This window comes from Aspergillus uvarum, assembly GCF_003184745.1.
Source record: "Aspergillus uvarum CBS 121591 unplaced genomic scaffold BO82scaffold_21, whole genome shotgun sequence".
In the NCBI taxonomy this organism is placed as follows: Eukaryota; Fungi; Ascomycota; class Eurotiomycetes; order Eurotiales; family Aspergillaceae; genus Aspergillus; species Aspergillus uvarum.
Genome location: NW_020291318.1, coordinates 43,245 through 67,641, shown reverse-complemented (window position 1 = coordinate 67,641; position 24,397 = coordinate 43,245). Strand labels below are relative to the sequence as shown.

The 24,397-nt window shown below is 53.6% G+C and overlaps 9 protein-coding genes across 9 annotated transcripts; 2 read left to right on the top strand and 7 right to left on the bottom strand.

Moving 5' to 3' along the window:
• Positions 1-228: 228 nt before the first annotated feature.
• BO82DRAFT_281238 (small nuclear ribonucleoprotein Sm D2) lies at positions 229-1,140 on the bottom strand (the record flags this gene model as incomplete). The annotated part of the gene is made up of 4 exons (XM_025631332.1): positions 229-271; positions 373-621; positions 928-960; positions 1,118-1,140. The coding sequence occupies 4 exons, from the start codon at positions 1,138-1,140 to the stop codon at positions 229-231; spliced, it is 348 nt and encodes a 115-aa protein (XP_025492795.1).
• A 547-nt stretch (positions 1,141-1,687) lies between these two features.
• On the top strand, positions 1,688-6,019 carry BO82DRAFT_59532 (putative GATA transcription factor (Ams2)). Its single transcript, XM_025641368.1, has 4 exons — positions 1,688-2,069; positions 2,139-2,292; positions 2,351-4,317; positions 4,370-6,019. Exons 1-4 carry the CDS (start codon positions 2,030-2,032, stop codon positions 5,716-5,718), a joined length of 3,510 nt encoding a protein of 1,169 aa, XP_025492794.1. The 5' UTR covers positions 1,688-2,029; the 3' UTR covers positions 5,719-6,019.
• Positions 6,020-6,052: 33 nt separating this feature from the next.
• On the bottom strand, positions 6,053-6,972 carry BO82DRAFT_382826 (putative ssDNA binding protein Ssb3). The gene is made up of 3 exons (XM_025637965.1): positions 6,603-6,972; positions 6,371-6,425; positions 6,053-6,310 (listed from the first exon to the last, which is right to left on the bottom strand). Exons 1-3 carry the CDS (start codon positions 6,840-6,842, stop codon positions 6,237-6,239), a joined length of 369 nt encoding a protein of 122 aa, XP_025492793.1. The 5' UTR covers positions 6,843-6,972; the 3' UTR covers positions 6,053-6,236.
• Positions 6,973-7,325: 353 nt separating this feature from the next.
• On the top strand, positions 7,326-8,885 carry BO82DRAFT_281445 (microfibrillar-associated 1 family protein; the record flags this gene model as incomplete). Its single annotated transcript, XM_025631341.1, has 2 exons — positions 7,326-7,739; positions 7,797-8,885. 2 exons carry the CDS (start codon positions 7,326-7,328, stop codon positions 8,883-8,885), a joined length of 1,503 nt encoding a protein of 500 aa, XP_025492792.1.
• A 29-nt stretch (positions 8,886-8,914) lies between these two features.
• BO82DRAFT_353555 (trafficking protein particle complex subunit 5) lies at positions 8,915-10,482 on the bottom strand. Its single transcript, XM_025634986.1, has 2 exons — positions 9,962-10,482; positions 8,915-9,823 (listed from the first exon to the last, which is right to left on the bottom strand). The coding sequence occupies exons 1-2, from the start codon at positions 10,267-10,269 to the stop codon at positions 9,328-9,330; spliced, it is 804 nt and encodes a 267-aa protein (XP_025492791.1). The 5' UTR covers positions 10,270-10,482; the 3' UTR covers positions 8,915-9,327.
• A 1,244-nt stretch (positions 10,483-11,726) lies between these two features.
• On the bottom strand, positions 11,727-13,384 carry BO82DRAFT_373818 (putative NAD+ kinase; the record flags this gene model as incomplete). Its single annotated transcript, XM_025637390.1, has 4 exons — positions 11,727-11,910; positions 11,969-12,245; positions 12,311-13,289; positions 13,361-13,384. 4 exons carry the CDS (start codon positions 13,382-13,384, stop codon positions 11,727-11,729), a joined length of 1,464 nt encoding a protein of 487 aa, XP_025492790.1.
• BO82DRAFT_59434 (uncharacterized protein) lies at positions 13,295-14,200 on the bottom strand. Its single transcript, XM_025641367.1, has one exon. It carries the CDS (start codon positions 13,900-13,902, stop codon positions 13,441-13,443), a length of 462 nt encoding a protein of 153 aa, XP_025492789.1. The 5' UTR covers positions 13,903-14,200; the 3' UTR covers positions 13,295-13,440.
• Positions 14,201-14,520: 320 nt separating this feature from the next.
• Positions 14,521-14,893, bottom strand: BO82DRAFT_353553 (uncharacterized protein). Its single transcript, XM_025634985.1, has one exon. It carries the CDS (start codon positions 14,872-14,874, stop codon positions 14,647-14,649), a length of 228 nt encoding a protein of 75 aa, XP_025492788.1. The 5' UTR covers positions 14,875-14,893; the 3' UTR covers positions 14,521-14,646.
• A 934-nt stretch (positions 14,894-15,827) lies between these two features.
• On the bottom strand, positions 15,828-16,890 carry BO82DRAFT_353552 (uncharacterized protein). Its single transcript, XM_025634984.1, has one exon. The coding sequence runs from the start codon at positions 16,477-16,479 to the stop codon at positions 16,063-16,065; it is 417 nt and encodes a 138-aa protein (XP_025492787.1). The 5' UTR covers positions 16,480-16,890; the 3' UTR covers positions 15,828-16,062.
• Positions 16,891-24,397: the final 7,507 nt, after the last annotated feature.

Genomic DNA, 24,397 nt, shown 5'->3' with positions numbered 1-24,397 from the left:
AACACAAGGGTATCAAATGAGAAAGTCATGCCCCCACTCCGATTTTTCCCCGTGGCGTTTGCCAGGTGAAAATGCTCAGATTTGATGTTTCCCCCCCTTTCATTTGAGCATTTGTAAGAATCATCAAAGAAAGAGAGAGTCACGACTTCTTTTGACCTCCCCCGAACGCCGCCGAGATTTAGGTGAGCATGTCACACGGAAGGTACATGGCGAGGTTGAGAAGCTTGCTCAGCTCAGCAGGACGAGGATGACGGAGTCACCACGCAGGAACCTGAACAAATTAATGGGTCAGTAATGATTCGGATTCAAGTAAGACGAAGGGTCTTTTTGGCGACTCCTCGGTAAAAATCGGTAAAAAGCGCGGGGACATACATCTTGCTGATGAAACGGTCCTTGTTGACACCCTTGCCCTTGCCGCCCTTGGGCTTCTCCGTCCACATCTCCTTGACGTTCTCGAGGACCATGTTGCAGTGGCGGTCGAAGGCCTTGACGCGCGCCAGCAGCTTGCGGTTGTTCCGGCACGAAATCAGCACTTGGGTGTGTGTGCGCGTGGCGGTCTGGAGGAGCGAGAGGGGGCCCGCGGTGAGCTCGTGTTCCTCGACGAGGGAGACCTCATATTCACTAATGGAGGGTTGGGGTTAGTGTGATGCGGATGGGGGTGGGGGGCGTAGACAATGTAGGCAGTGATGGGGCATGGTGATGACGAAAAAAAGGATGGAGATAGGCGCGGGGTAGGGACAATGCCCAATGAGTGGCAGCAGCATTCAAGTGGCATCATCCTGTCGCCGACACCAGAAACGTCGGGGCTCGGTAGTCGTCATCATGTGACGACGCGGACTGGGGAGAGTCCCAGAGCTTTTGAGGGAGGGGGATAGTTCCAGGTGCTGGGTTGTATAGGGTGATAAGGTACGAAGAGGACAAACGTACGTGAGCTCGCTCTTGGGCTTGTTGAGCAGGTCCCTGTTGGATTGGAAATTGAATGGTTAGCCTGAGGTCCGACCAGTTGCGCGGTTGCGGTTGCGGTTGCGGTTCATTTCATCTCATGGAAGGATGGAATGAGCCAGAGCTGACTCATCTAAATAGAAAGACAGGAAGAACCAGAGAGGGGTAAACGTACTGGATCTTAGGATCGGTCGACATGGTGGGTGGTGGTGGTGGTGGGTGGGATGGGGGTTAGGAAAAAGGTATAAGTATCAGGGAGTTGGCAGCTTCTCTCGACCGTCGGCTTCTCTCGAACTTCCAACTTCCAGTCTCTCTTCAGGTTAGACTGGGATTGTCCAGGTCCGCCGCAGCTTCGGTCATTTCACGTCACGTGAAACGCGTGTTTGCCGTGTTTGTCCGCTAGTGTTTCCCGAGGTCGCGATTGGCTGCGTCACGTCGCGTCGGACAGACACGCTTCTAGACGTGAGGGCGGATCGTCCAAGCTTCAAACCACCACTTCCACTTCCTCCACTTCGTTCAAATGCAAGGCGTTCTGCTCTTCTTACCCTGCTTTCTACACACACTTACACCCTCTCTCTCCTTCTCTTTTTCAACCCTCACTTCCCCTTCAACCCATCTCAGCAGATTGTCTAGCTGTTGAAGAGGAAGCAGAGGAGAGAGAAGACAAAAAAATAAAAACAAGGGGTTTCTGTTTCTGCAAAAACTCTCCTTTTCGAGCTTTTCTCCTTGCAACCCATGCCTCGAGTTTAACGGCCTCCCCTCCTTTTACGACCCAGTGTCCCGCGTTAGCATTCCTTCAGGACCTTCCCCGCGACCTGTCGTGCATACATTCCAGTGCATTCTCCCGGTCGACACACTCGCCTATCAGACGATTCTGAGTGGTCAATCGACACGATCAATCTTCCTTGCTTCAACTTCGACACCGACCATTGAAGCCCGTTCTCTCGGCTGTCATTTCGTTCAACTCGACCTTCGTTGTCACTAGACTCGGTGCATCCTACAACAATCCAGACCTCGCCAACCACTCATTTACACCAACTCTTGGTTTCCTGCTTCTGCTTATGATCAATTCGCTAGCATTGGTGGCATGGAATCCCAGGACGGAATTTCCGTCCGGTCTATGAGGCGTAAGTCTATTCCTCCAATTGCTGTCTGACCCCTCACAATCACCTACTCACCGAATTCAACCTTTCTAGTGAAGGTGCTCTATACGTTCGACGAGTCCAGCAAGACCAATTGCTTGGCCCGGTGGCCCCATCTCCTCGACATCCAGACCGCCGCCCTCGACGAGAAGCTGCAGATTGGTGTCATTGAGCTGAAAACATGCATCCAGGCCATTGTTTCGGCAAGGTGAGTGCTAAGGATGGAGCTGGATACCTGGTCTTTGTACTCATTTTCATCGTCACAGCCCGGAACTGGTTGCCAAGCTTGGACAGGACTACACCGTGTATGCCTACGATTACTCCGAGTATGAGACGCCTCTGGTCGGACAGGGAATGCTGTCGTGGGTGCTTGCGTCAGCTTCTCCTACTCCCGACGCCCCCGCCCATCAGTCGAAAACCATGGTCACCGGTCGGGTGTGCAAGAACGTTCTGGGTCTATTTTCCAAGGGTGCTCAGGAGACGTTGGAGGTGAAATTGCGGTTGGTGCCGGTCCCCACCGTCCTGCAGAGCGAGTATCTCGAGAGCATGCAGAAGTACCGAGAATTGAGCAACGTCATTCCTCACGAGTTCGACGCCCAGGCTTGGACGAGTTTTGTGCGGCAAAACCCGGGTTTGGTGTCTCCCCGTGAGCAGCAGCCGGATCCCATAGCATCACCGGTGGATCATGCCGGAATTGAGAGGTTCCACCGATTGCTTAGCGAAGGGTCGACGCCAAGGGAGCTACCATCAATGGCTGGAAATGCGTCGATACGCTCGGCTTCCCCCGCGCAGTCGGCGCTCGGCCCCGTGAGCAGACTCCCCACCCCCGCGCAGCAACAGGAGCATACACAGCAGCTTCAGCACCAGCTAGACCGTTTACACAACGATGCCATCCGGCCCGGCTCCAGTGCTTCGATGCGCGACTCGGATCTCCCCACTCATCACTCGAGATACGCCCCCAGTCGTCGAGGCTCCATTCAATCAGGCTACGGCAGTGGTGACGAGTCTTCGGAACAACAACCCCGCAAAAGGGCCAAACTGTACCGGGCAGAGTGGCCTGGAAAGTCCGACTTGAATATCGAGAGACAACCCAGCTCTCTGCGGGTCGCCGCCAGCACTGCAGCCTCCGTTCGCATTCATCGCCCTACTCCGGTCAACCCCGCCATTGCTGCTGCTCAGAACTCGAATGAAGAGCCCGTTCGCCCGCCCACCCCAATCTCTCACTCACATGATATCACTCGTCGCGCACGGCCTCCTCCCAGCTTGCTCCGCGAGTCATCCCTTCACACGCCCTACACCTCCCCGTATCCTATGAGCGATGATCACCCCACCGGCGATAACCAGTCTCCTGAGTCGCGCTATCAGGGCCTCTTCGAGCCTTCGTTCAGTATGCCATCGTCGCCTCCCGTTCTCGACTGCGGGTTTCCAGGCCGCTCCAGCCCTGTCCTTCCCCCCATGGCCGACTCGGGCTTCATGAGTGGTGGTATGGATGAGCTGCTGGACGAAGAAATTGGCACCCCGCTGGACGACTCAATTGGCGCAGGCAGAGAGAAGCGGATTGTCCGTCCTGCTGCACATGCCAGCTCGCCCATCACTGCGCCCACCAACATAGAAAACTTCCCGGCCAGCGACGCTCCGGACCAATCTGGAAAGGAAAGAACACCCGCTCCAATCCGCGCACCAGCCAGCAACGCCGGCTCAAGGCCATCCTCTCGAGCTAGCATGAGACAGGCTCCTAAGCCACTTGCACCTGCACCAATGTCGCAGAGTGAACTCGAGCAGCTGATGAGCGCCATTCCCGCCAGCGATCCAATCTTGCCTTCTCATGTCAACACGCACAGCTCCCAGGCCTGGGCCGGACCGATGAGCGACTATAATGGTGCTGAGACCCCGGCCCCGCAGCCCGTGCTCGAAGACGGCAAGATCCGCAGCGGCACGGGCGCTCGCCGCTTGCGACAGGTTCAGGCACGTCTTGATCGGTGCATTCGTAGCGGTCAGGTCCCACCTTACTGTGAAAACTGCGGTGCCATCGAAACCCCCACCTGGCGCAGAGCGTGGTCGAAAGAGTTCGAAGGCAACGAAGACGACGCTAATAAGCTCACGGAGGATCCTACCATGTTGTTCTGGCAGGCTGTTGAACGTGACGATCAAGAGAAGGTCACCAAGTTTAAGGTCTACAAGAAGAGCCTAGCCGACACCGACAACGACTTTGTTCAGGTTCTTCTTTGCAACCGTAAGTGATACCTGCCTAACTTCTGCCTTGTCTGTACTAACATTCAGGCAAGCCTGTGGTCTTTGGCTCCACAAGTTCAAGTGCATGCGCCCAGAAAATAAATGGAACAAGACCGCCAGCAACAAGAGAAAGCGTCCTCCAAGGAACCGCAAGGGAGGCGGCCCGCTCTCGACCAACAACAACCCTGCAACGAGACACCGTGCCCGGGCCGAGTCCTCCAAAGCGGACGAATCGTCTCCTGGAGCGTCTGATGCCTCTTCCCCTGCGGTGGACGATGCCACTCCCCGTGGCGATAATGACAGCAACGAGGCTGAGAACAACAACGAGCAGGATCATGACGGGGCCCGGGAGCAGCCCGCCAAGCGGCGCCGTGCCAACAGCCTGGAGCCGCGCAAGTCGAACGACACCGCGGCCCGTCGTTGGCAGGAGCAAGACCCGGTGGCTGCTCTCCGCGACGCGATCCAGTCTAGTCCTGCGAGAAACGTAGTGGGGCGCAATGCTCCGGCGGCGGGCCAGAATGCTCTTACTCCCAAGTCAGTGAGAAGAGTGCTTTTTCCTAACTCCCAGAATGAAAGTGGACCGTTGAGAGCATTGGGTGACTCAAGCGTCAACAGCCCACGCCGCAGCCCCCGCAGTTCCCGGGCAGCCGAGAAGCAGGCTGACGATAAAGAGAACCAGACGGCGACTAATCTGGACGCACTCTTTGAGAGCCCGAGTTTCGGATTCGACCTGCCCGTGAGCCCGACCCCTCGGCGCCGCAATCAGCGGTCGGGTCTGTTGAGCGAGAAGCGCCTTTCCTTGCCGTGCATCTCCCCTTCAGTGAAGGCACGGAGAGGAGTCGCTGCGGATACGTCCCCTACCAGACTCACTGCGCAAAGACTTCAGCGCATCCAAAGCAGCCCTGGCCCCATGCCCCGTCAGCACAAGACCCCGAAGCAGGCTCGATCGACCTTGAGTGACCTTCAGCTGCCTGTCAACGCTTTCGGCGGCTTTGAGGGGATGGACAACATGATTGTTGACATCTTCTCCGACGCGCCTTCGGCCGCAGCCACGGACGCCCTGTTCGGAATTGATAAGTGTGCTGCGGGCAACAGCTGGCCTGACTGGATTCCGTCCGATTATGTTTCTCCCACTGGATCCGAGGGCGAGGCGGCGAACGGAGACTCTGGGGCGAGTGGGGATGATCCGCGGGATCTGCTCAACGCACTCATGGCTGATCCAGAGCTCCAAAAGACCAACCAGTTTGATATCTTCAATTATGTCGAAACGAACGTGCTCGATTCCGGATTCTTCAGCTCCGACGCCATCAATCCTGAGACAGTGCCGGCACTGGGTGTCAAAGACAAGGCTGCGGAGTCCGGCACTGGGCACGAGGCACAGCCGAGTGCCAATGATGTGTGATGATTTTCTTTACTTATCTGATGAGACGCGACATTCGTTCGGTTTCCTTTTTGTGATGTGTTTAGCGATGGCGTTCGGTGGATGCATATGATCGAGTGCATTGTTTGGCTTTGTTTTGTGGGTTCGTTCTTGAACGGATCCTTGTTTTGTATGTCTGTTATGGGAGGGATGGGAGGACTGGGATAAATAGGATAGGATTAAGATACCACAGTAGATACCAGGTTTCGACCACAACAATGAAATAATCAATTGAGTCAATTCCAAGTAGGTGTCAGCGTGTTGGACTGGAACAGCAGTGCCAGCTTGATTGCCTTTAATATGTGAATGTACACATCTGACCTGGGCAGGCTTACACCTACTACCCTCCTTCCACCTGAATAAACACAACAATAACATTTAATTCATTAAACAACAACGTCAACCACATCCACTCTCCCTTCCAATCCTCAAACCGCAACCGGGGTATATCACACCATCCTGATTCTCATCCTCATCACCAGCCCGCCACCTTTACCGAACTACTCATTCGAATCATAGAAAATCGACTTGAGCTTATGCGTGGCGTTGACGACCTGCTCATAGATCTTGTAATCTAGGAACGATCAGCCCACGCCCACCCCTGTGCCCCATATCCGGGAAGCAAGAAACATACCACAATCCGCCGGATCGCCCAGATCCGTACTGCCGAGCAATCGGATCCCAATGCCCTGCACCAGCAGACAGGTGTTAGCATAAATCTCCAGTATAACCCCCAACCTCAACCATCGAGTATAGTCCAGCCCAATCCCATTCAAACCAAACCACACCAACCCCAACCAAGATGATAAGAGCAGAAGCAGGCCCAGCCCATTCAGAACCTCAAGGGAAAGGAAGAACAAACGCACCCCCTCATTCAAATCCGTCACCTTCCCAATGACCTCAACCAGCTTGCCCATCTGCAGATGCGAGTCGGGCTTGAGGATGATCGTGACGTCGCCGGCGCCGCCGCAGGTGAGGGTGGCGGTGTCGCCGCGCAGGGCGGAGACGGTGCCCAGGATGCGGACGGTGTGTTTGCTGGTGGTCGAAGAGGAGGGGTGGAAGGCGTGGAGGTGGGCGGGGAGGACGCGGGGGGTTTGGAGGGACATTTTCTGAGGGGAGGTTCCTGGCGTATCGTATTGAGAATCGCTTGGGGTGGATTCGGGAGTGTAGTGTGTGTCAGGCGGGGGGGGGATTTGAGTTGTAATGTGTGCGTTGTGTGTTGGGATTGAGGTGAGGCTATACTCGGTTGGTTTGGTCGACTACTATTGACTATCGCCGTCGCGCCGCGCGTGACGCGAAGGCACGTGATCTGAGGCCACCACCACCGCTTTGGAAAGAAAAACCTGGTTGAGCCTGGGGTGGAAATGGGCTGCCGTCTGCATGCCTTAGGCCGTAAGGCTACGAGCTACTGCCCGGCACTGCACCTGCGAAAAGCAGCCTTTCTGGTAGCTTACCACTGCAGCTACACTTCCAACCACAACCCACAACTCTTCTACACTCGATACACCCAAACCTCCACCCACACATCCATCACACACACTCCCAAAACGCCCAAAGCGCCCAAAGCCTAAGCTACAGGCAGAGGCAACATGCCGCCCCCCCTCCCCTCCCACCACCGCGGCATGACCGCCAACCCCCAACGACCAAGCCGCTACCGCCCCGGCAAAGCGATCGCCGAAGAGCCTTCCTCCTCGGACGAGGATGATGAAGACAAGGAGGTACAACAACAACAGAAAGAGCAGGAAGAGCGCCGTCGTCGCGAGGAACAGCGCCGGCGAGCGGCGTTAGCCAAACCGCCACCCAAGGCTAGTTCTTTTCCCGCTGGGGCGGTCGCGGCGGCTACGTCTGGGGTGAAGGGGGTGAGGTTTGAGGAAGCGGAGGAGGATGAGGAGGGGTTTGTTACGGAGGAGGAGGAGGAGGAGGAGGAGGATGAGGATGATACGGAGGAAAAGGTGGGGGGCTCTGTTGCTGGCGATGGAGCTGCTGTTAAAACATCCACTGCTGTTTCTGCTTCGGTCTCTGGTCCTGGTGCTAGGGGGGGGATGGGGAAGGGGGCACAGGTTGAGGAAGAATCAGAGTCTGAAGAGGAATCAGAGGAGGAAAGTTCGGAAGAGGAAAGCTCAGAAGAGGAAACCCCCCGCCGCATCCTGCTGCGACCGACATTCATCAAAAAGAACCAGCGCACCGCCGCCGCGACCACCGACCCCAAAGCACCACCCGATCACACCGCAAACTCGGCCGCGGACGCGGAGGCCCGCCACGCCCAGCGCCAGGAGAAAGCCGACGCGCTCGTGCGCGAGCAACTCGAGAAGGAGGCGATCGCGCGCAGCGCCGCGAACCGGGCGTGGGACGACGACGAGCTAGAGGTCGCGGAGGAAGAAGCGATCGACGACACGGACGGCAAAGACCCGGAGGCCGAGTACGCGGCGTGGAAGCTGCGTGAGCTGAAGCGCGTGAAGCGCGAGCGCGAGGCGATCGAGGCCGCCGAGAAGGAGCGCGAGGAGATCGAGCGGCGCCGCGAGCTGACGACCGAGGAGCGCGAGCGCGAGGACCGCGCGTTCCTGACCAAACAGAAGGAGGAGAAGGAGGCATCGCGCGGCCAGACCGGCTACATGCAGCGCTACTTCCACAAGGGCGCGTTCTTCCGCGACGACGTCGAGCGCGAGGGGCTCGATCAGCGCAATGCCATGGGCGCGCGGTTTGTCGACGACGTCGCGCGCGAAACCTTGCCGGAGTACATGCAGATCCGCGATATGACGAAGCTGGGCAAGAAGGGGCGCACCCGGTACAAGGATCTGCGGTCGGAGGATACGGGGCGGTTTGGGGATGGGGTGAGTAACCGGTTCGGTGGGGGCCGGCGGAGGGACGATGCGCCGCTCGGGGTCACGGATGAGAGGTTCATGCCGGACGAGCGGCCGCGGGGTCCTACGGGGGCCAATGCCTCGGTGGTGCGCGAGAGGCGGAGATCCCGGTCGAGGTCATACTCTCCTCGCAGGGACCGGTATGGGGATCGGGGGGAGCGGCGACGGAGTCGCGATCGCTCGACAGACCGCTACAGACCCGATGGAGGCAGTCGCAGGAAGCGCAGTCCCTCGCCCTATGATGATCGAGATAAACGGAGACGAATGGAGGATGCGCGATCGGACTAGCCGGGGGTCGGCTTGCAATGAACATGGTATTTCTATCTTATTGGCGTTCTTGGGTATCTGAGAGCACGGATTGGGGAGGGCTTTGCATATGGGAAATCGACGTTTCTTTCCCCTCTTGTATTATATAAGATTCCTCAGACCTGGCGGCATGTATCATACCCGACGGGTGCACAACCAGGTGGAAGACATTTTGCTGAATGTACACTCGGTGCACCTCGTCATTGACCTCGCCTAAAGAGCATCACGCCGCAACGCCGACGGCCACATCTAGACCAAATCCGCTTCTCGCGTATCACGCAGCCCAGCCAGCAATACCAGAGCGTAGGCCTGACCCGCAATGCCCAGCACAACCACCACCACCACAACCGCATCCCAACAAGCCGTAAGCCGTGAGCTATCATCGATGGGCCCCACTAACTGCCGCCCCTGCAGAGAAACGAAACTATTTCACGCCCGCTCTCTCCAGAACCTTCTCCCTCTCCATGACACTCTCCCCGAAGCGCAGCAGGAATATCGTGCGACTGGGCCACATCTCGGTGGGCTGGTTGTGGGCGGTGACCTTGGCCTCGAAGCCGCAGCCGTCGCAGACGCCCTCGATGATGCCGGCGACGAAGGCGGCGCAGTTGAGCATGTTCATCTCCTTGGGCACGCTGATGTAGGTGTTGACCAGTGGGTCGTTGTCGGTGATCATGTACTCGTTGGGGGTCTCGGGGGAGACGGAGTGCTCGAGGGCGTCGGCGGGGCGGGTGAACAGCAGCCGCCACAGGGGGCCGTGGATGAGGTGCAGCAGCGGCAGGATGCGGAGGGGCCGGTTGGGCGGCGAGGCCGAGGTCGAGGAGCTGCTCGACAGCGCGGACGACGAGCTCGACCCCGTCACCGTGCGGTAGAAGAGGAGGTCCAGTAGCCGGAGGCCGAGGGGGTAGCCTTGTTCGTTGAGTCTGTATGTCCCAATTTCAGTGGCTGTCTCCGTTTGTCTCTCTCTCTCTCTTTTCCCCTCTCTTTCTGGGTTTGTGGTGTATACATGCATATATCCGAGAACAAGACCAATCCGGGAGAGGGAAAGGGACAATTCTTACCGTCTCTCCAAATCCTGAATCCCCGTGACCCGGCGCTGCGCGTAGGTGACCATCTCGCCGAACAGGAAGGCGAAGCTAGCCCGGCTGAGTTCCGCATTCCGGCTGCGGTTGAGGTGGCGGTCGTAGATGGTTTTGCGGTTGGAGGGAACGCGCAAACCCGTGCTGGATTGCGAGGGCGTCGGCATGTGTGTTTGGGTCTGTGAGGTGCTGGTGGTCGTTGTGGATGACAGGATGGAGTGGCTGTTGCTGTTGCTGTTGCTGTTGCTCAGGGAAAGCATTGTGACGTGGCGCGGGGGTGGTTGGGCCATTGTTTCTCGTCGTTGTCTGTGAATGTGTGCAGTAGGTCGGAGGGGACTAAGGTGTTGCGGGTGAGGTGCAAAGTGGCAGGGTGGGTTGTTCAGTTCATGCGGAAAGGGATTATCGACAGGCTGGAGGTCTCTGTCGAGAGGAGTCGGGTTCAATGTCTCATGCTGGTGGTGTATGGGTCGTTTGGAGATGTGGATTCTGGGGGTGAATGGGTGTGGTTTGGTGATTGTGCTTGAACTTGTGCTTCTGCTTGGGATGGATGGAGTGGCCTTACGGGAAGGTGCAGATGCTCGGGACGCAATTCGGAGGATAGCTTCATCCACTCGCCTGGCTTCGCAGCTCCGGAGATGGTCTCAAAAGCAAGCAAAGGCATGACGGTCTCCCATTCCTGGATCACTGCGCGCTATCAGAGCCCTACGCGACCGCAACCATTACGAGACGGAAGGCCAAACTACAAGCTATAATCTACAATCTACAATCTACAGCGCAACTAAGCGCGAGAAAAGACAAAAAAAAAATCTCTTCAGATGAATATTCAAGTTCTTCATTATTCATCTTTCTCCAATGTTCATGACACGTTCTGAGACTGCTAATAGCTAAGCTAGAATCTAAACTGCACGAGAGAATTAGCATACGCTCGTGAGAATGGCACGTGAGATAATTCAATATCCAATGTGACCAAACAAGTCAGACATCCAAGGAAGTATTGCGCACAGAGCACGTCTATATGATGGGTTCATGGCGACGGCTAGCGTGGAAACTGCGAATGTAGGAAAAGTTTTCATCATAAGAGCCCGGTGAAGGGGAAGGGGCCGTTGGTCATGAAGCAGATGAAGAAGAAAAAAAGTGGTAGCTTACCATTGAGTTAGTCGCATCATTCATTGATTGCCGGAACAGGTCAAGAATGATGCAGAATCCGAAGGAAATCCATTTCCTTTGGTTGTTGCATGTCTCCAGGTGAAATCACATAAAATTCCCAAGGAATGCAATGGGTGGCATGGTGTGTCGCGCTCAACAAGAAAGTAATGTCGAGGATGTCGAGGTGCATGAAGAAGGAGAAAAGGTTTTCGGGGCGGGAAGGGGTTTTTATAGTCAGCCCCACGGCCTCAGGCTGCCCCGGTAACCCTTCCGACCCATACACTACTAGTCTAACAGACAAACGAGAAAAAAAACTTCACCGCAGCACTCCACAGTTCAAGAAAAAGAACGTTCGAGTCGTTTACCATTATTCATAGAAATTTCTGCCGACCGACTTTTCGTCATTGACATGAGATAATGATCTAGGACTGATAGGAATCGTCTATACAGTGTCCCTTTCGAGTTTCTTCAATATGTATCGTAGCGGAACGCCACACAAAAGTAAAATCCCATATGTTGTCGAGTACTCCGTACGTAGTAAGTAAATCTTTGTTCATGCGTTCAAGCGCTGGGCTGCTGGGCCAGGCCTCACGGTCGCTGCTTATTTCCCACTCTTATCTTCATGTGGTGGGTCCAACGATTTCTGCCTCTGTCTCGAGTTCCAATTCAGTGTCTTCGAGATCGTGTGTACCCAGTCGTCACCTCGTCGGCCCTTGGGCAGGACGTTGGCGAATGGGTATCGTGATGCAGATACGGTCACGTAGTCTCCGGGATGTAATTCAATCCTATATACAATGTTAGTCAATTGGCCCAGGAGCCCTCGCACTCGCCTGCAGGACACACCTTTCTCTGCCATCAAAACTTGCCCACGAACTAGCCCGGGCATCGTACGGCACGCCCATGCGAAGGACGATGGTGTCTGGTAGTATGATAGGTCGAAACGATAGTGTATGCGCGCAGATTGCGGTCACCAGTATGACCGGGTTATCCGGGTGCGATAGAGAACCCCCAGCTGCGAGGTTGTACGCAGTTGATCCGGTGGGCGTAGCTATACAGACGCCATCGGCGAGAAGGGTGGTGAAGTGCTCGTCGTCGCCGAACAGCTCGATCGAGGACATTGCTAGCCAACAATCCCGTCAGCAGATGATCCCGGTAGTTAACCATCAGAATCGTAGTGAAACATACTCCCATTGGGCCCCCGATCCAGGACAACATCGTTCAATATTTGCAAGACCTTGTCCGGCCTATGGGTCAGCGTATCCTCGGCCTCTTCCCCGATCAACTCTTCCACCAGATCCCGCTTGCGGGCGTTCGCCGGCGAGCCGTCCGGTAGCGGGTTACTCCTCATGATCGTGCATTCGAATCGCAGCCGCAGGTTGACCACGACGCCCTCCTTGAAGGCGGTGGTCAGGGTGTTCTGGTAGTCGTTGAAGTCGAACTTGGTCAGGAAGCCCAGCGACCCCAGGGAGAAGGACAGCACGGGGGGCACGACGTGCTGGAACAGCCAGCTGGTGAACAGCACCGTGCCGTCGCCGCCCAACGTGATGACGAAATCGAGCAGGTGCGCGCGCTCCGCGGCGAGGTCGTGGTCCCAGAACTTGAGGCGATGCCGCGCCGAGGGTTCGTCGCGGAGCAGCTGCGCCGCGCCAAACTCCGGGTCCGACTCCAGGCGCTTCTCCACGTAGACGGTATACGGCGTGTCGCGCTCCTGGGACAGGAGCCAGCGGGCGACCTGCCGCGTCGAGCCGATGACCGACTGGTCGCCGGCCTTGGTCACCAGGAACACGGTCCTGACCGTGAGCCGGAGCTTGACACTGTCCAGCTTCTTCGACAGCTTGCGCACGTTCCACGCCATGTCCGAGAGCTGCTTCTTGGTCAGATGGCGCGACTGCATCATGGCCTTCTCGGCCACCGTCATGTCGTTCCCGCTGCTGTCGTCGTCGTCCGCCGCGCCCTCCTCGTTCAACGCCTCGTTGTCCTTGGCCGTGTAGCCCTTGACCTCTTTGATCCGGTTAGTCGGGTCTCCCCATTCGCCCGCGATCAGTGAATGTACGAAGCATGCCGTGGTTTCATCTGGGAACGAGAGGTTGGGGCGGGTGTTGGGGTCGTCCGCCATGACCAGGGACGACTTGCGGCGATGGCTGGACTCGGGGTATAGTACAACCTGACATTTGTCACATACGGTCAGCTCTGCTCGCTTTCAATTGAGATGGAAGAGCGTGACTGAAACAATACCTCCAACTGATTCGGATCGTCCATCTCGCCATCTACCCCTCCGTCCTGCATTGAAATCAGTTTCCCTGTGGCGTGTTCTCTCAGCCATTGAAGAACGTACAGCACCACCTTGCTTCGGACTCAAATCCATCAACTCTGTTCAAAAGAAGCCTTTTCGTGAGACTCGAGCGGGCGGTTGGTTGTTTTGAGACTGGAGAGTCTGTCAATACCGGGAGTCGACTGATGTCGAAGTTCGAGGGTCGCGATCGGAATCGGAGTAGCTGCGGGCTATGACGTCGTTGCACCATTCCGGCGAACACCTCACTACTACGCGACCGAAAACATGGTTTATGCTGGATAGCCATGAGAATTAGGTGGTGAAACTGTAGTCTAGCGCCGTGTATAGCATCTGTGATGGAGCCAGTGGAGACATGGACGCTTTTTGTCGGAATGTATAGTGTCTCCATGTCAGATCGCGAAGTCCGTGCTGGGCATTTCTCTGGTTGAACGATATATATTTTCTGACACCGGGTGGCTCCGCATGGGGTTTGGGGTATGTGCATCGATTGTCCTCCACCAACAATTATGCTCAACCACAACTTGAACACTTCAAATTCCAAGCTCGAATACCATAGTTTAACCAAGTCCCTAGCGTCGAAAGATCAACCATGACCCCGGCTACAAGCATTATCACCAGACCCCAATAATCCCATCCCAAGAGTCACACCCGGGCAGTTCTCATTGTATCCTTGCAGGATACATAGATAGGACAAACAAACGAGCCAACCATTCTCTTCGTACAGTACAAAAAGCCTCAAACACAAACTGAGAGGCAGGACCCTGCAGCATGGACCATTAAGCCTTCGAAATAGCTCAACCCAGCAAGCTCTGCCGGCATCTCACGTTACACATTTACACATCAGAAAGAGTGAGACCTTGCTCCTACTGCGTGACCAAGTAGATAGCCGAGTGCACAATCACAACTCCATCAACCACTTACCTATGACCCCGGGGAACAGTACCTAGGCTGGCTGGTCAAGATAATCGCAAGCTCTCGGCAGCTGGACGGGGAACTTAACCTGGTGCGAACCGCCCGTTATAATTAGAACACGAGGCTATCGTCGATAGGATCTCGGCCTTTACTTGGTACATTCAACATACACACCAGATATACAATTACGCATACCCGTATATAGTAACATTAGAAAGTCCACGTAACGCCAGAGACGCGCATACTGTCTCACGTTGATGGGATTCAATTGCTCCGCTCTCCGAGGCGGAACAGACTACAGAGTTTATGGTGATGCCTAAAGAGATCCATCCAATTGTTTCGAACACAGGCGGGAAAACGGATACGGGACGAGCAAGGCAGGAAGGCAGGCAGTGCCGGATCCATGATGGAGAAGAGAATGGGATCGAGCCAAGGTGGGTATGGATGGCCCAAGGGAAAAGGAGGAGAAGGAAGGGAGTAGAATGGATGGAAGGATGCGAACTTGCGAAGATACTCTAGGAAGAAGTTGCCACTTGAACCACATGGTGATCAATGCAGTCCGTTCACAGCATAACTCCACTCGTTCCCCCCTCCCTTCCCTCGTCTCTTCCGAATGATAATGACCTTCAGTAGGTATACTGGGTTCCTGACGTATAGGGAAAGTTGCTGAGTATCTACTGCGTAGTTAGGCAGTGTCTGGGTTGTGTCATCATCCGTATCACCATGGGATCTGCAGGGAGCCGAACAGATTCCAGCCACACAGCCTGACCGAGACAAGACACGAGAATGGAAATTGATGGATCGATCGTTTGTTGCAACGTCTTCCTTCCCCAAATCACCTGTACTGTAGGCCATTAGATTCAAGCACACGGAACATGGCCTAATCCACCGAGCGTTGCCCGGGGCTCTCTCGGGGCTCCAAGGAATGGGCTTGAACCTGGGAAGTCGTCATGAGAAGAAGGACACAGCATCAACAAGAAACGCGAACATCCTTGAGCCTTTGTGCCCTTAGGGAAGGTTCAATAAACTCCCTCCAAAGCAAGACAAAGGTTCAAGATCTAGCCCTGGGCGGAGCGGTCCAAAGCCACGGTCAGCCACTTCCCTTACTAGACTATAGACAGACTTCTGCTCTCAGTTTAATGTTTAAAAATGTTGAATAAATTTAAAAACAATTCACCGAGTGAAAAGAGAATAGTGTTAGAATGATCATCACCACCGACAACGTGCCATGTTGCCAGCCACCGAATAATCCGGGATCCACTGCCCTAAAACAATCACTAGACTACCTAAGTGTAAGTTTACTTTGCTTGACTTTGCTTTGCGGCATTGCTGCTTTTTTACTCGTGACTCCCGCGGCTCCCGTGTGATTTCATTTGCCCCTCATTCGTTTAGTTACACTTTACAGATGAGAAGAGATGGAGGATTACCGATTACCAGGGTGTTGACCTTTAATCTACCAACTTATCGTACCGACAAAGTCACTAGTGAAACTTGACATTTCTTTTTTTTTTTTTTTTTTTCACCCCCTCCCACTCTCTACAACCGGATCCGTTCAATGGGAACAAGACAAAGGACCAGGATTAGATCAGGGAGTGAGGAGGTGATGAACCCTCGTCGGTTCCTCTCCCTCTCGGACGTGTCTCGTTCCATATTTCTTCGCTTTTAGGCGGGGACCGCCAGTCGCTTGCTTGTTTCCCCAGAAGCGGCGGCAGCGAAACGATCAATCAATCAGTCACCAAGAAGTCCTAGACGAGTGGACCACTGGTAGGAAGCGGGACGCGTAGTCAGCCATGTGGCTTTCCGAACTCCAGTCGCCGATGGAATCCGGTTGCCCATGCGATGATGGACCGGTTCGAAAGATCCTCCAGGGAAAAGGAGAGAAGGAAGTCCTCCGTAGTAAGAATCGGCTAAAGCCTCGAAAAACACAGCCCACGCCAAAGGTTAATCCGAGTCGAAGTGGAGGTGACTGAGTGACATGGACCTCGGAAGTGGAACAGGCTGCGTGCGGTGTGAGAGAAAGGCTTGCCAGAGACTCGAGAGCGAGTCTGAAATCCAAGGATTGAGAAAGTCTCCAGTGCAGCGCATGAACTCCGGGCCGGACTAAGCGGAGAGAGAGAGAGAGAGAGAGAGAGAGTTGAGAGACATCCATCCATCTCCTCCGTATCGTCAAACACTTTACCGCTCCCGGTAGGTTATTGGGCTTTACCGCCAGACCAAAGTGTCCTTCTCGTTGCTGACGAGCCGACTATCCGTAACCATCCAAGCCCCCCTCCTCCTCCTCCCCCCGAACTAGGCTGAGATACAGATCCCATGGCAAGACTGGCTGGCTCTGTGATAAAGTGGACTTGCCCCTCCCCAGTTTTGACAAGATGGTGGTGGATGATGATGGGCTGGCGCATTATTTGCTCAATGGAACACACTAGGCTGGCCCACCATAACGGTCAGACACCTTACCTACAAATAGACAGTCACTATTGGTAGTTAGTCGCTCCAAGGAGTGGAGCCTGATCATAGAGTCCATGTTATCGAACCCCGTCGTATGCCGATGGAGAATAATTACTCGCAAATGAGGGTCTGAGAATCCGACTGATGGGCGCTGACGGGGGGAGATGGGGAATCGGGGGGCAAATTTCAAGCGAAAGAGGAAAATTAAACCTCAGCTAATTTCCCCCTCGTTCTGCGGTGTACGGGAGTACAGGAGCTTAGTAAAACGCAAGATTTTCGCTGCGGCAAACGGGGAACGGGGGGAAGGAGACACAGGAGAGAGTATGCCGTAAGTAAGTTCGATTCCCCACTTCGATCTGCCGTGACAATGCAGCCAGGATCTTAAGCAGCAGCAGCTCGCGTTGCTCAACAGCAGCAAAAACCACAAGAAGGTCTCCTATTCCAGTTTCCCGCCCTGTGACTTGGTTGCCTATTTGGGTAATACATTGGTGGGACCGCGGCGACTATCATCGACCGTAGTCGGGCCACGGTGCGTCGGGTCTGGTGCGATTTACGGCCGATCCTTAAATAGTGATCTGTCAATGTGGGTGTGGGTGTGTTTTCCACTTTTGCCTCCTCTGGTTTGTTTCTGCTGCGCCCGTCCCCATTTTGCGGTTGCCCTGCAATGGCAGGCACGTCGCTAGCATCGTGTTCTCTGGATCCGCTGAATCAAAATATGGGTTCCATTCCCACCCACTGCAGTGGCCTCAGGGCTTCTATTGGGACGGCTGACTAGATCCGGCTTGCTGCCAGAGACACTTGGGAGTGAAACGACCAGGCGCCCTCCTATCCCTAGACCACTTTGCGGGGGGGGGGGGGGGTTGTATCGCGTAAGGTAACCATCTGCGGAGACATTGTCACGGCAAGTGTGACGACGATGATACATCAGGGCCCAGGGAGAGGAGGTGACCGTGGTGCAGTGGTGAAAGTGATGATGATGGTGACTTGAGCTTCAAGCCCCTCTTGAGGGGCAACTAGGCTGGAGCACCCGCCCTTGGTTAAGGCAATGTGCACCGGTTCAAGGCTGTTCCTGGGTTAGTTCAATACTAAGTAATCAATTGCATAGTACGGAGTCGGCTCTACTCAATCCTCAACCGGTCAGGTGGTCTCCGCAATCCACTGCCTCTGCAAGACTGCATACTCCCCTTGTCCGCATCAATTTCTGCATGGCTGACACAGTCACACACTGGAAGTGAATGGTGGCCTGATAGCCAGTCCACCCCCGCCCCTTCATACATATAATGCACCCATTTTTGGTACCTTAGACGAGATCAGTCATGATTTAATCCTGGCATAGTCTCCTGGGGACTCAACCAGGTACTGCACCTGGTAAGGTTCCAGACTCCCCTCCCCGGCAGTATGGAACATTCATTGGCTGCACCTTACTGGCCCGATGACATGTAGGACAAAGCTAAGCTCTGACCACATTCTGTGTGACCTCGAGTCCTGGGGACCCTGCTTAGCTAGATCGGAACAATGCAACAATGTTAACTAATCAATAGTAAGAATGCTGCAGCCATCATGGCGCCGACTTATGTAGTAATGATGGTCAGGCGTCCAGTGTGAGAACGTACTGTACATATATTACATTCAGACCACTGTCGATCATATGTGCTGTACGGAGCTGTACCATACACCACCTAGTACCTACCTACCCTGGAGTATGTGGTTGCGTCGTCTGAAGACAAAGGGGCTCTTCTCTTGGTGAGACAACGGAGGGGGAGGGGATTGACCTGTCTGGTCTTTTTTCTTTATGGAGGATCGCAGTCAGCCTGCCATCGGGCATAATTCCACTCCTACTTCTTTTCCTCTCCTTGAACATAATTCGCTGAGCGGAAAACACCTTATTCTGGGCCCCGTACATGCATGCATGCATGGACTATGTATGTATGTATGCCATTCGACTCATGGCAACCTGCAGATAACTGCCTTTCGTAGTAGCCTTTCTCACCTGGAACTCTTGAAGGTACCTTAAAAGCTGATAATCGATTATTGCTTGTCTTGTCGGGGGGCTGATGGTACTTTGATGGCTCTCAAAGACATCCAGCTTATAGTCTTTATGCTGGTCCATATGACTTGCAAAGTCCGAAGTCCGAGCAGAGGCGCCAGACAGCCCTAGTCTCCTGGTGTGCTGCACCTTATCGCTGGAGGCATCCTATCCAGAAATGACCCACTTGAGCGGTACATTGGGGGCTCCCTACGTAATCAGAGAGAGCCAGGCAGTTAATTGAGAGTCATTTATGCGTATATGCCGATTTCAGACATCGTGGCGTCGGCCATGGCTTGCGGTCGGCTACTGTTTCTCAGTTCAGGACGATGAGTTTAGTCTCTACACTGGCATAGGACCTTTTCAAGAGCCGAAGGCAGCAGCAACAGGATTGTTGAATCCAGTGGGCTGTGTCATTGAGGAGATGGCGAGGATTTGATTAGCTTCGAGTACTAGTACGGTCGAGTTCATCACGAGAGCAAGCAAAGTGTTCATGGACGGTGCAGGTTGCTGTGGTGTCACGATCGACCCAACCATAACGCTGCAGTCATTGATCTGAGCTCGAGCTGCAGCCCCATGCATGAGCCTCTTGGTCTCCCTCGTTTGACGAGGCAAGGTAGTCGCAGAGAGGCTTGAATGCCGACTGAACCTGACAACCAACACATTGCAGTATGCGAGGCTCTGGGAATAGCAACCAGTAATCTCGCATCCTGTGCTGGCATTGTAAATAGTGTATCAGATATACAGCAGGGCCTTTCATGTCACACAGATAGGCAAGTTTGTTTACCGCTCTGAATGTGTATTTCGCTTGTCCAGTGGAAGGGCGCTCGGGCCTGATACGAAACTACTATAGTTGATGGCTTGTGCTACTATAGATTATAGTACGTAGCAGCAATAAACAAATAAACGCGCAAACAACCGAGGCGACGAAGCTAAGACCTTTTATCTCACTGTTGTGACTCGTGGTGAGAGGAGTGATGAAAGACGACGAATGACCCGCCAAACCGTGAACTTCGTGTCCTACTTGCGATACAGGTCAATCAGTTGGTTGTTGGTCGATCCTGCCAGGGTTACTCCATACAGCATTTAGTTCTGTTTCCCGGGCGGCGACCGCTACTTTGCTGGTTTCTGAATCGAGCCGAGTACATGAATCAGGCGTCGGTCGGATTATGGAGAAGCTAGGGCACCATGCAAATGGACTCATTGTTGATTGACCCCAGTGTTTGTTTCAGGAGCAGAGTCTTGAGACCAGTAGCACAGCAGAATGCCTGCCTGCCTTCTGATCGAATTATCCGAGAGTCGATATTTCGGGCGACTATCCCCATAGCTCCATAGCTAATCCTCGCCACCGTGATAGCCGCCATTTGATTGAGGAGAGCAGCGTCACAGAGCTCGGATCTCGACAAAGGAAAGGTCGACTGTGCAGCAGATCGATAAAGATTGGCATGGCATCCTTCTCCACACTTGATATTCGCCTGCGTCTTACCAATCATGAGCATATGGTCGCAGCAACGTCCGCAAAGATGGTCATTTACGGTACCTTCTACCTTCAAGAATGATCCGCCCCCTCTTGGCTGCTTGAAACCAAAGCACTACCGGTCAGTTACCCAGTGCTATGAGTTTTTCTCAGTAAGCGCCAAAAGCATGGACAATCAACGCCAACGCAGGGCTGTAGTTGTTGCGCCCAATCTTTAGTCTCCAGACTGCGCTGGACTGTCTGCAATAGCGGAGTAGCGGGTCTTCTGTCGGTAATGATCAGCATGGTCGATGAAGTACTCATTGAGTGCAACACGCCAGTCTCGAGTAACTCATCATACACTCTTCACTAACTGCATAGAGTATACCACAGGTCTTGCGCTGAGGTGAGCTGACTCGTTGAACTCCCCTGCTTGTACCCCGTACACCTTTACAAGTAATATCAAGTAGGGAATGCGGAATGCTCTACAGAAAACTGACCAGAAGCGCTATGAGGTACGGTACACAGTACTACTGTATACTTACGTATACCCCGAAGCGACAGCCAAGGGATCCCTACTACAGTGAGAGTCCCGAGTTGGTACTGATACATGGGCCTCCGGTCTAGTCTAGGCTGGATCACGTTAGCTATCTGACTAATTCCCATCCGTTTTCAGCAAAACTCATTAACACGGCGGGGGAAAAAAAAGTCAGCTAAGTCAGCTGCAACACTTAGGAAACCCCGGCCGACTGCCGCGGTGAGGACGGAGATTCGGAGACAGACGAGAGATCCACTTGCACTTGCACTAAAATGGCTTCATTTCTCAACCTCGGCCATTTTTTCTTCCCTTTCTCATTTTTTAATTGCTGTGGGAATTTCCCTTTTTGCCCCTCTAAGCCCCATCCGCGAGAAAACAAAGCTGACCCCTGACCTTCTGGAATCTTGTTCGTCTCTTTTGCTTCCCTCTTTGCACCGTCCGTCCCCTGCAGTCGAGTGGGCCCTGCACATGAGCTCCGATGGCCCCTCCTATAATCTCCGGCCTCTGATTTGTAGTCACAGCTAGGTGATGATCTCAATTGTCCGATCACTTGCGTTCAATGATATGATGTAGTCTAGTCTAGATTACAATCGCCCAATCCGTCGCACGGAGGTTTTTCTTTGTCTTTTTTTTTTTTTCTTTCTTTTCTTTTCTTTTCTTTGCGTTGAATATCATTCTCTGGGGGCCTTTCATTCGGCCGTTTACTTCTTTCTACCTTAGCTCCAGCCCAGGTAAAGTGACTAAACCCGTTGGCCTCTCTCCCCGGGGAGCTGGGCTGAGGACATGGGTTCGGAACAGGGACAGGTTCCAACCACAGATCACAGCTTGTGCTTCACCCTGGCCTTGAAAAGGCCCTTCTCAGGAATCTCGGTTGAAGGTCGATGATGTGGTTACACCAAGCTGATCACCGGTCATGAAATGCGGATTGCTTCCTCTTGATTACTAGCGGGAAGGTCTATTCCCCATCACCCTTTGGCCCGATGCACGCAGGGTTAGGCACTTTTGCTTCTGAAGACCAATTTTCCAGGCAGAGGGTCGGAAACGAAAAACAAAAACGGGGTGACTTGAAAATAGAAAAGAGAAAACAAGAAAAAAGCCGGAATCGGCTACCTGGCCCTTCAAGTTCAGCCTTCAAGTTCCAGTTCCTGTACCTGGGCTCTGGACGGGGGTCTTCCCGGGCTCTAAACTGGAAGTGGTCAAGCTCCGTTGAAAATCCGTCCTAGTCCGGTATCAACCCTTGTTCTGGAAATGGCCTCCATCGGCTCATCCTCGCCGTGTGTAAGCACTACAACTCTACATATAGTAGTGCTGTACAACTAATCAATGGAATAATCCTCCCCCGCCCCCTTCTGTTCAAGGTTCATATATCGAGGTCAAACTAATTATCGCTCATCGGCGGATGAACATTGGACCCAAACTGTGATTAATACATAGCGTGGCAGTCACTTGCACGGAGACTTCATTGCGGGGCGTGCAGCCGCGGAAACTCGTCATAATGGGATGGCGGCAGCGTACGGAGTACTCCATCTGTACATACACAGACAATGAACAGCTAAGCTATGATTAGTGTCAGTCAGTTTGACTGGTCACACAGCCCTATTCCCTTTCCTCTAGATCTCATCATCACCATCACCTACCTCCTCGACCATTTTCGCAGGGGTGGGAGGGAGGAAGTGGGTTAAGCAATCTTTGATTGAAGTTATGCCAGAATGTTGTCATCCTTCATTGCCGAAGTTCCCGCTCTCTCCAGGCTCTCTCTACCGTACGCCTTTTGGGCCCCGCCGCCGCCCTTTCCCTTCCTTCCCTTCCAGTTGCAAAGTTTGCCCTCTCCTTCAGTACCAAGTACGTTACTCCCGTCATTCTTTCGGTGAAGGTATTTTGAGTGTCCCCCCAAACCTAACCCAAGACAAAAAAATCGGCGGGTTTATCAAGTTGCTTTTGGCTTTTCCTTTTTTTTCTTTTTTTTTTTTTTTCTGGCGCATCTTTACTCAGTACAAACCCGCCGATCGAATCCATCCCACATTTCTTCTTTCCTCCTCGTCTCAGTGCACACATTTCGGCATGAGATGGGTAGGGTGAGTTACTGTAACTACTGTAACTACTTCTCTATACATGTGATCTGCAGCTCGACAATGCGAAGTGTACAGTACGCACATGAAACCCACCGTATTAACCATAGGCACTCAGAAGTCATACTATGGGTAAATAACTCCGTAGGTAAAAAGGTTACAGAACCGAAAACAGTAAAAAACCGTAGGTGGGCTGGCTCAGGGCTTTTGTTTCTGTGAATGTCAAGGTGATAAGCTGGGGCACCCCCCTCCGATTCTTGGTTCTTGGCATCTTGTTATCGGGTTTCTTTGATCGATGGATGGAAAACCGGTGACTATCTACGAGTATATACGACAGTACAGTACCCCGTACTTCGTACGGAGACTCTGTAGTCAATATCCCGGACCGGAATGAGAGACTCAGAAATCGCCCCCTCGTGTCCCGCCTGGTTCCCCCTAAGATAGCTTGGTTGTGTTTAGGTCCCAACTATCCCAACTAGTGGGGAGGTGTGGCATCCGGGTGGGTGAATCTTGCTGAATGCGTTATGTGAGATGGGTTGGTGTTGGTGATAGTCGTTGTCGTAGTTGTGTATTATTAGTCGTAGTCTAGAGACATATACGAATACTCTGAGTCGCTGATCCAGACTATCGTCTACCGAGACGACGGATTCGGTTGGCCAGGAATAGTTGTTGCAACACCTATCTACAAATAAAACTACATAGTACGTAAAAGCCTAAAATATGGCCCCTCCCCGGATGGAGTCAAGTCAATGTGCAGTGCGCCCGGTGATGCCGATGACAAGGCCAACAAACGGAACGGAACGGTCGGGCTTTCCATTTGAAGTGTGTGCACGTCCAATTAGGTTGAGTAGTACGTACTGTACGTAACTCTTGTTGCGGGCTGAACCAAGGCAGTGAGACTGCCGGAGGTAACAAGGTGTTGCTGCTTGCTTGCTGCTTGCTGCTGATAGTATGAGCAAGTGCCGAGGAGTGATTAGTCCAAGGCTCGGTTACGAGTGTGTCTGGACCCAGGCAGTTATTGTAACCCTTGCGTAACGGGCGTTGTGACGCGTTGGAAACGGTGAACTTGTGGGGACTCAAACGAGACGGCAAGTCAAGAAGGGAGATTACTTGCGAGTATCGACAAGAAAAGCACGAGAGGATGGATGAAGGGGGAGAGGGAGGGGGGGGGAGGAAGAAGGAGCATGTGTAAGTTATTGAGAAGTAATCAATGTAATACAGATTGTGGAGTTTAGTGCACCGAAGGTTCGCTCGAGTCTCGACAGAGACAGAGTTGCAGAGTTGGAAGGGGGCACGGGGTTAGTTAGTTAGACTACTCGTTAGTACTCCATAGTTACGGAAACGTTGTGACCAAAAAAGGTGTTGGCCTGTTGGCTTGTTGGCCCGCCACAGGGTTTGTTAGTGATTGATGATGATGTTGATCGGGTCGGATCGTGGGTCATTCGCCGCTAAGGTTGCCAACTCGAGGCATTGAATTCCTTCAATGGGTGACTAAGACGTTGATTGACCTTCAATTCCTGCTCCTCCGGCGCC

Bases quoted from the DNA above. Each gene is read 5' to 3' on its own strand.
- BO82DRAFT_59434 (XM_025641367.1), bottom strand. From the start codon at position 13,902: ATGCACATACCCCAAACCCCATGCGGAGCCACCCGGTGTCAGAAAATA.
- BO82DRAFT_59532 (XM_025641368.1), top strand. From the start codon at position 2,030: ATGGAATCCCAGGACGGAATTTCCGTCCGGTCTATGAGGC. The intron at 2,293-2,350 runs GTGAGTGCTAAG...TCATCGTCACAG, and splicing joins CAGGCCATTGTTTCGGCAAG to CCCGGAACTGGTTGCCAAGC. The intron at 4,318-4,369 runs GTAAGTGATACC...CATTCAGGCAAG, and splicing joins TCAGGTTCTTCTTTGCAACC to CCTGTGGTCTTTGGCTCCAC.
- BO82DRAFT_353555 (XM_025634986.1), bottom strand. From the start codon at position 10,269: ATGGCCCAACCACCCCCGCGCCACGTCACAATGCTTTCCCTGAGCAAC. The intron at 9,824-9,961 runs GTAAGAATTGTC...TGGGACATACAG, and splicing joins ATTCAGGATTTGGAGAGACG to ACTCAACGAACAAGGCTACC.
- BO82DRAFT_353552 (XM_025634984.1), bottom strand. From the start codon at position 16,479: ATGGATGTCTCTCAACTCTCTCTCTCTCTCTCTCTCTCTCTCCGCTTA.
- BO82DRAFT_382826 (XM_025637965.1), bottom strand. From the start codon at position 6,842: ATGTCCCTCCAAACCCCCCGCGTCCTCCCCGCCCACCTCCACGCCTTC. The intron at 6,426-6,602 runs GTGCGTTTGTTC...CTGCTGGTGCAG, and splicing joins TGACGGATTTGAATGAGGGG to GGCATTGGGATCCGATTGCT. The intron at 6,311-6,370 runs GTATGTTTCTTG...GATCGTTCCTAG, and splicing joins GGGCGATCCGGCGGATTGTG to ATTACAAGATCTATGAGCAG.
- BO82DRAFT_353553 (XM_025634985.1), bottom strand. From the start codon at position 14,874: ATGTGGTTCAAGTGGCAACTTCTTCCTAGAGTATCTTCGCAAGTTCGC.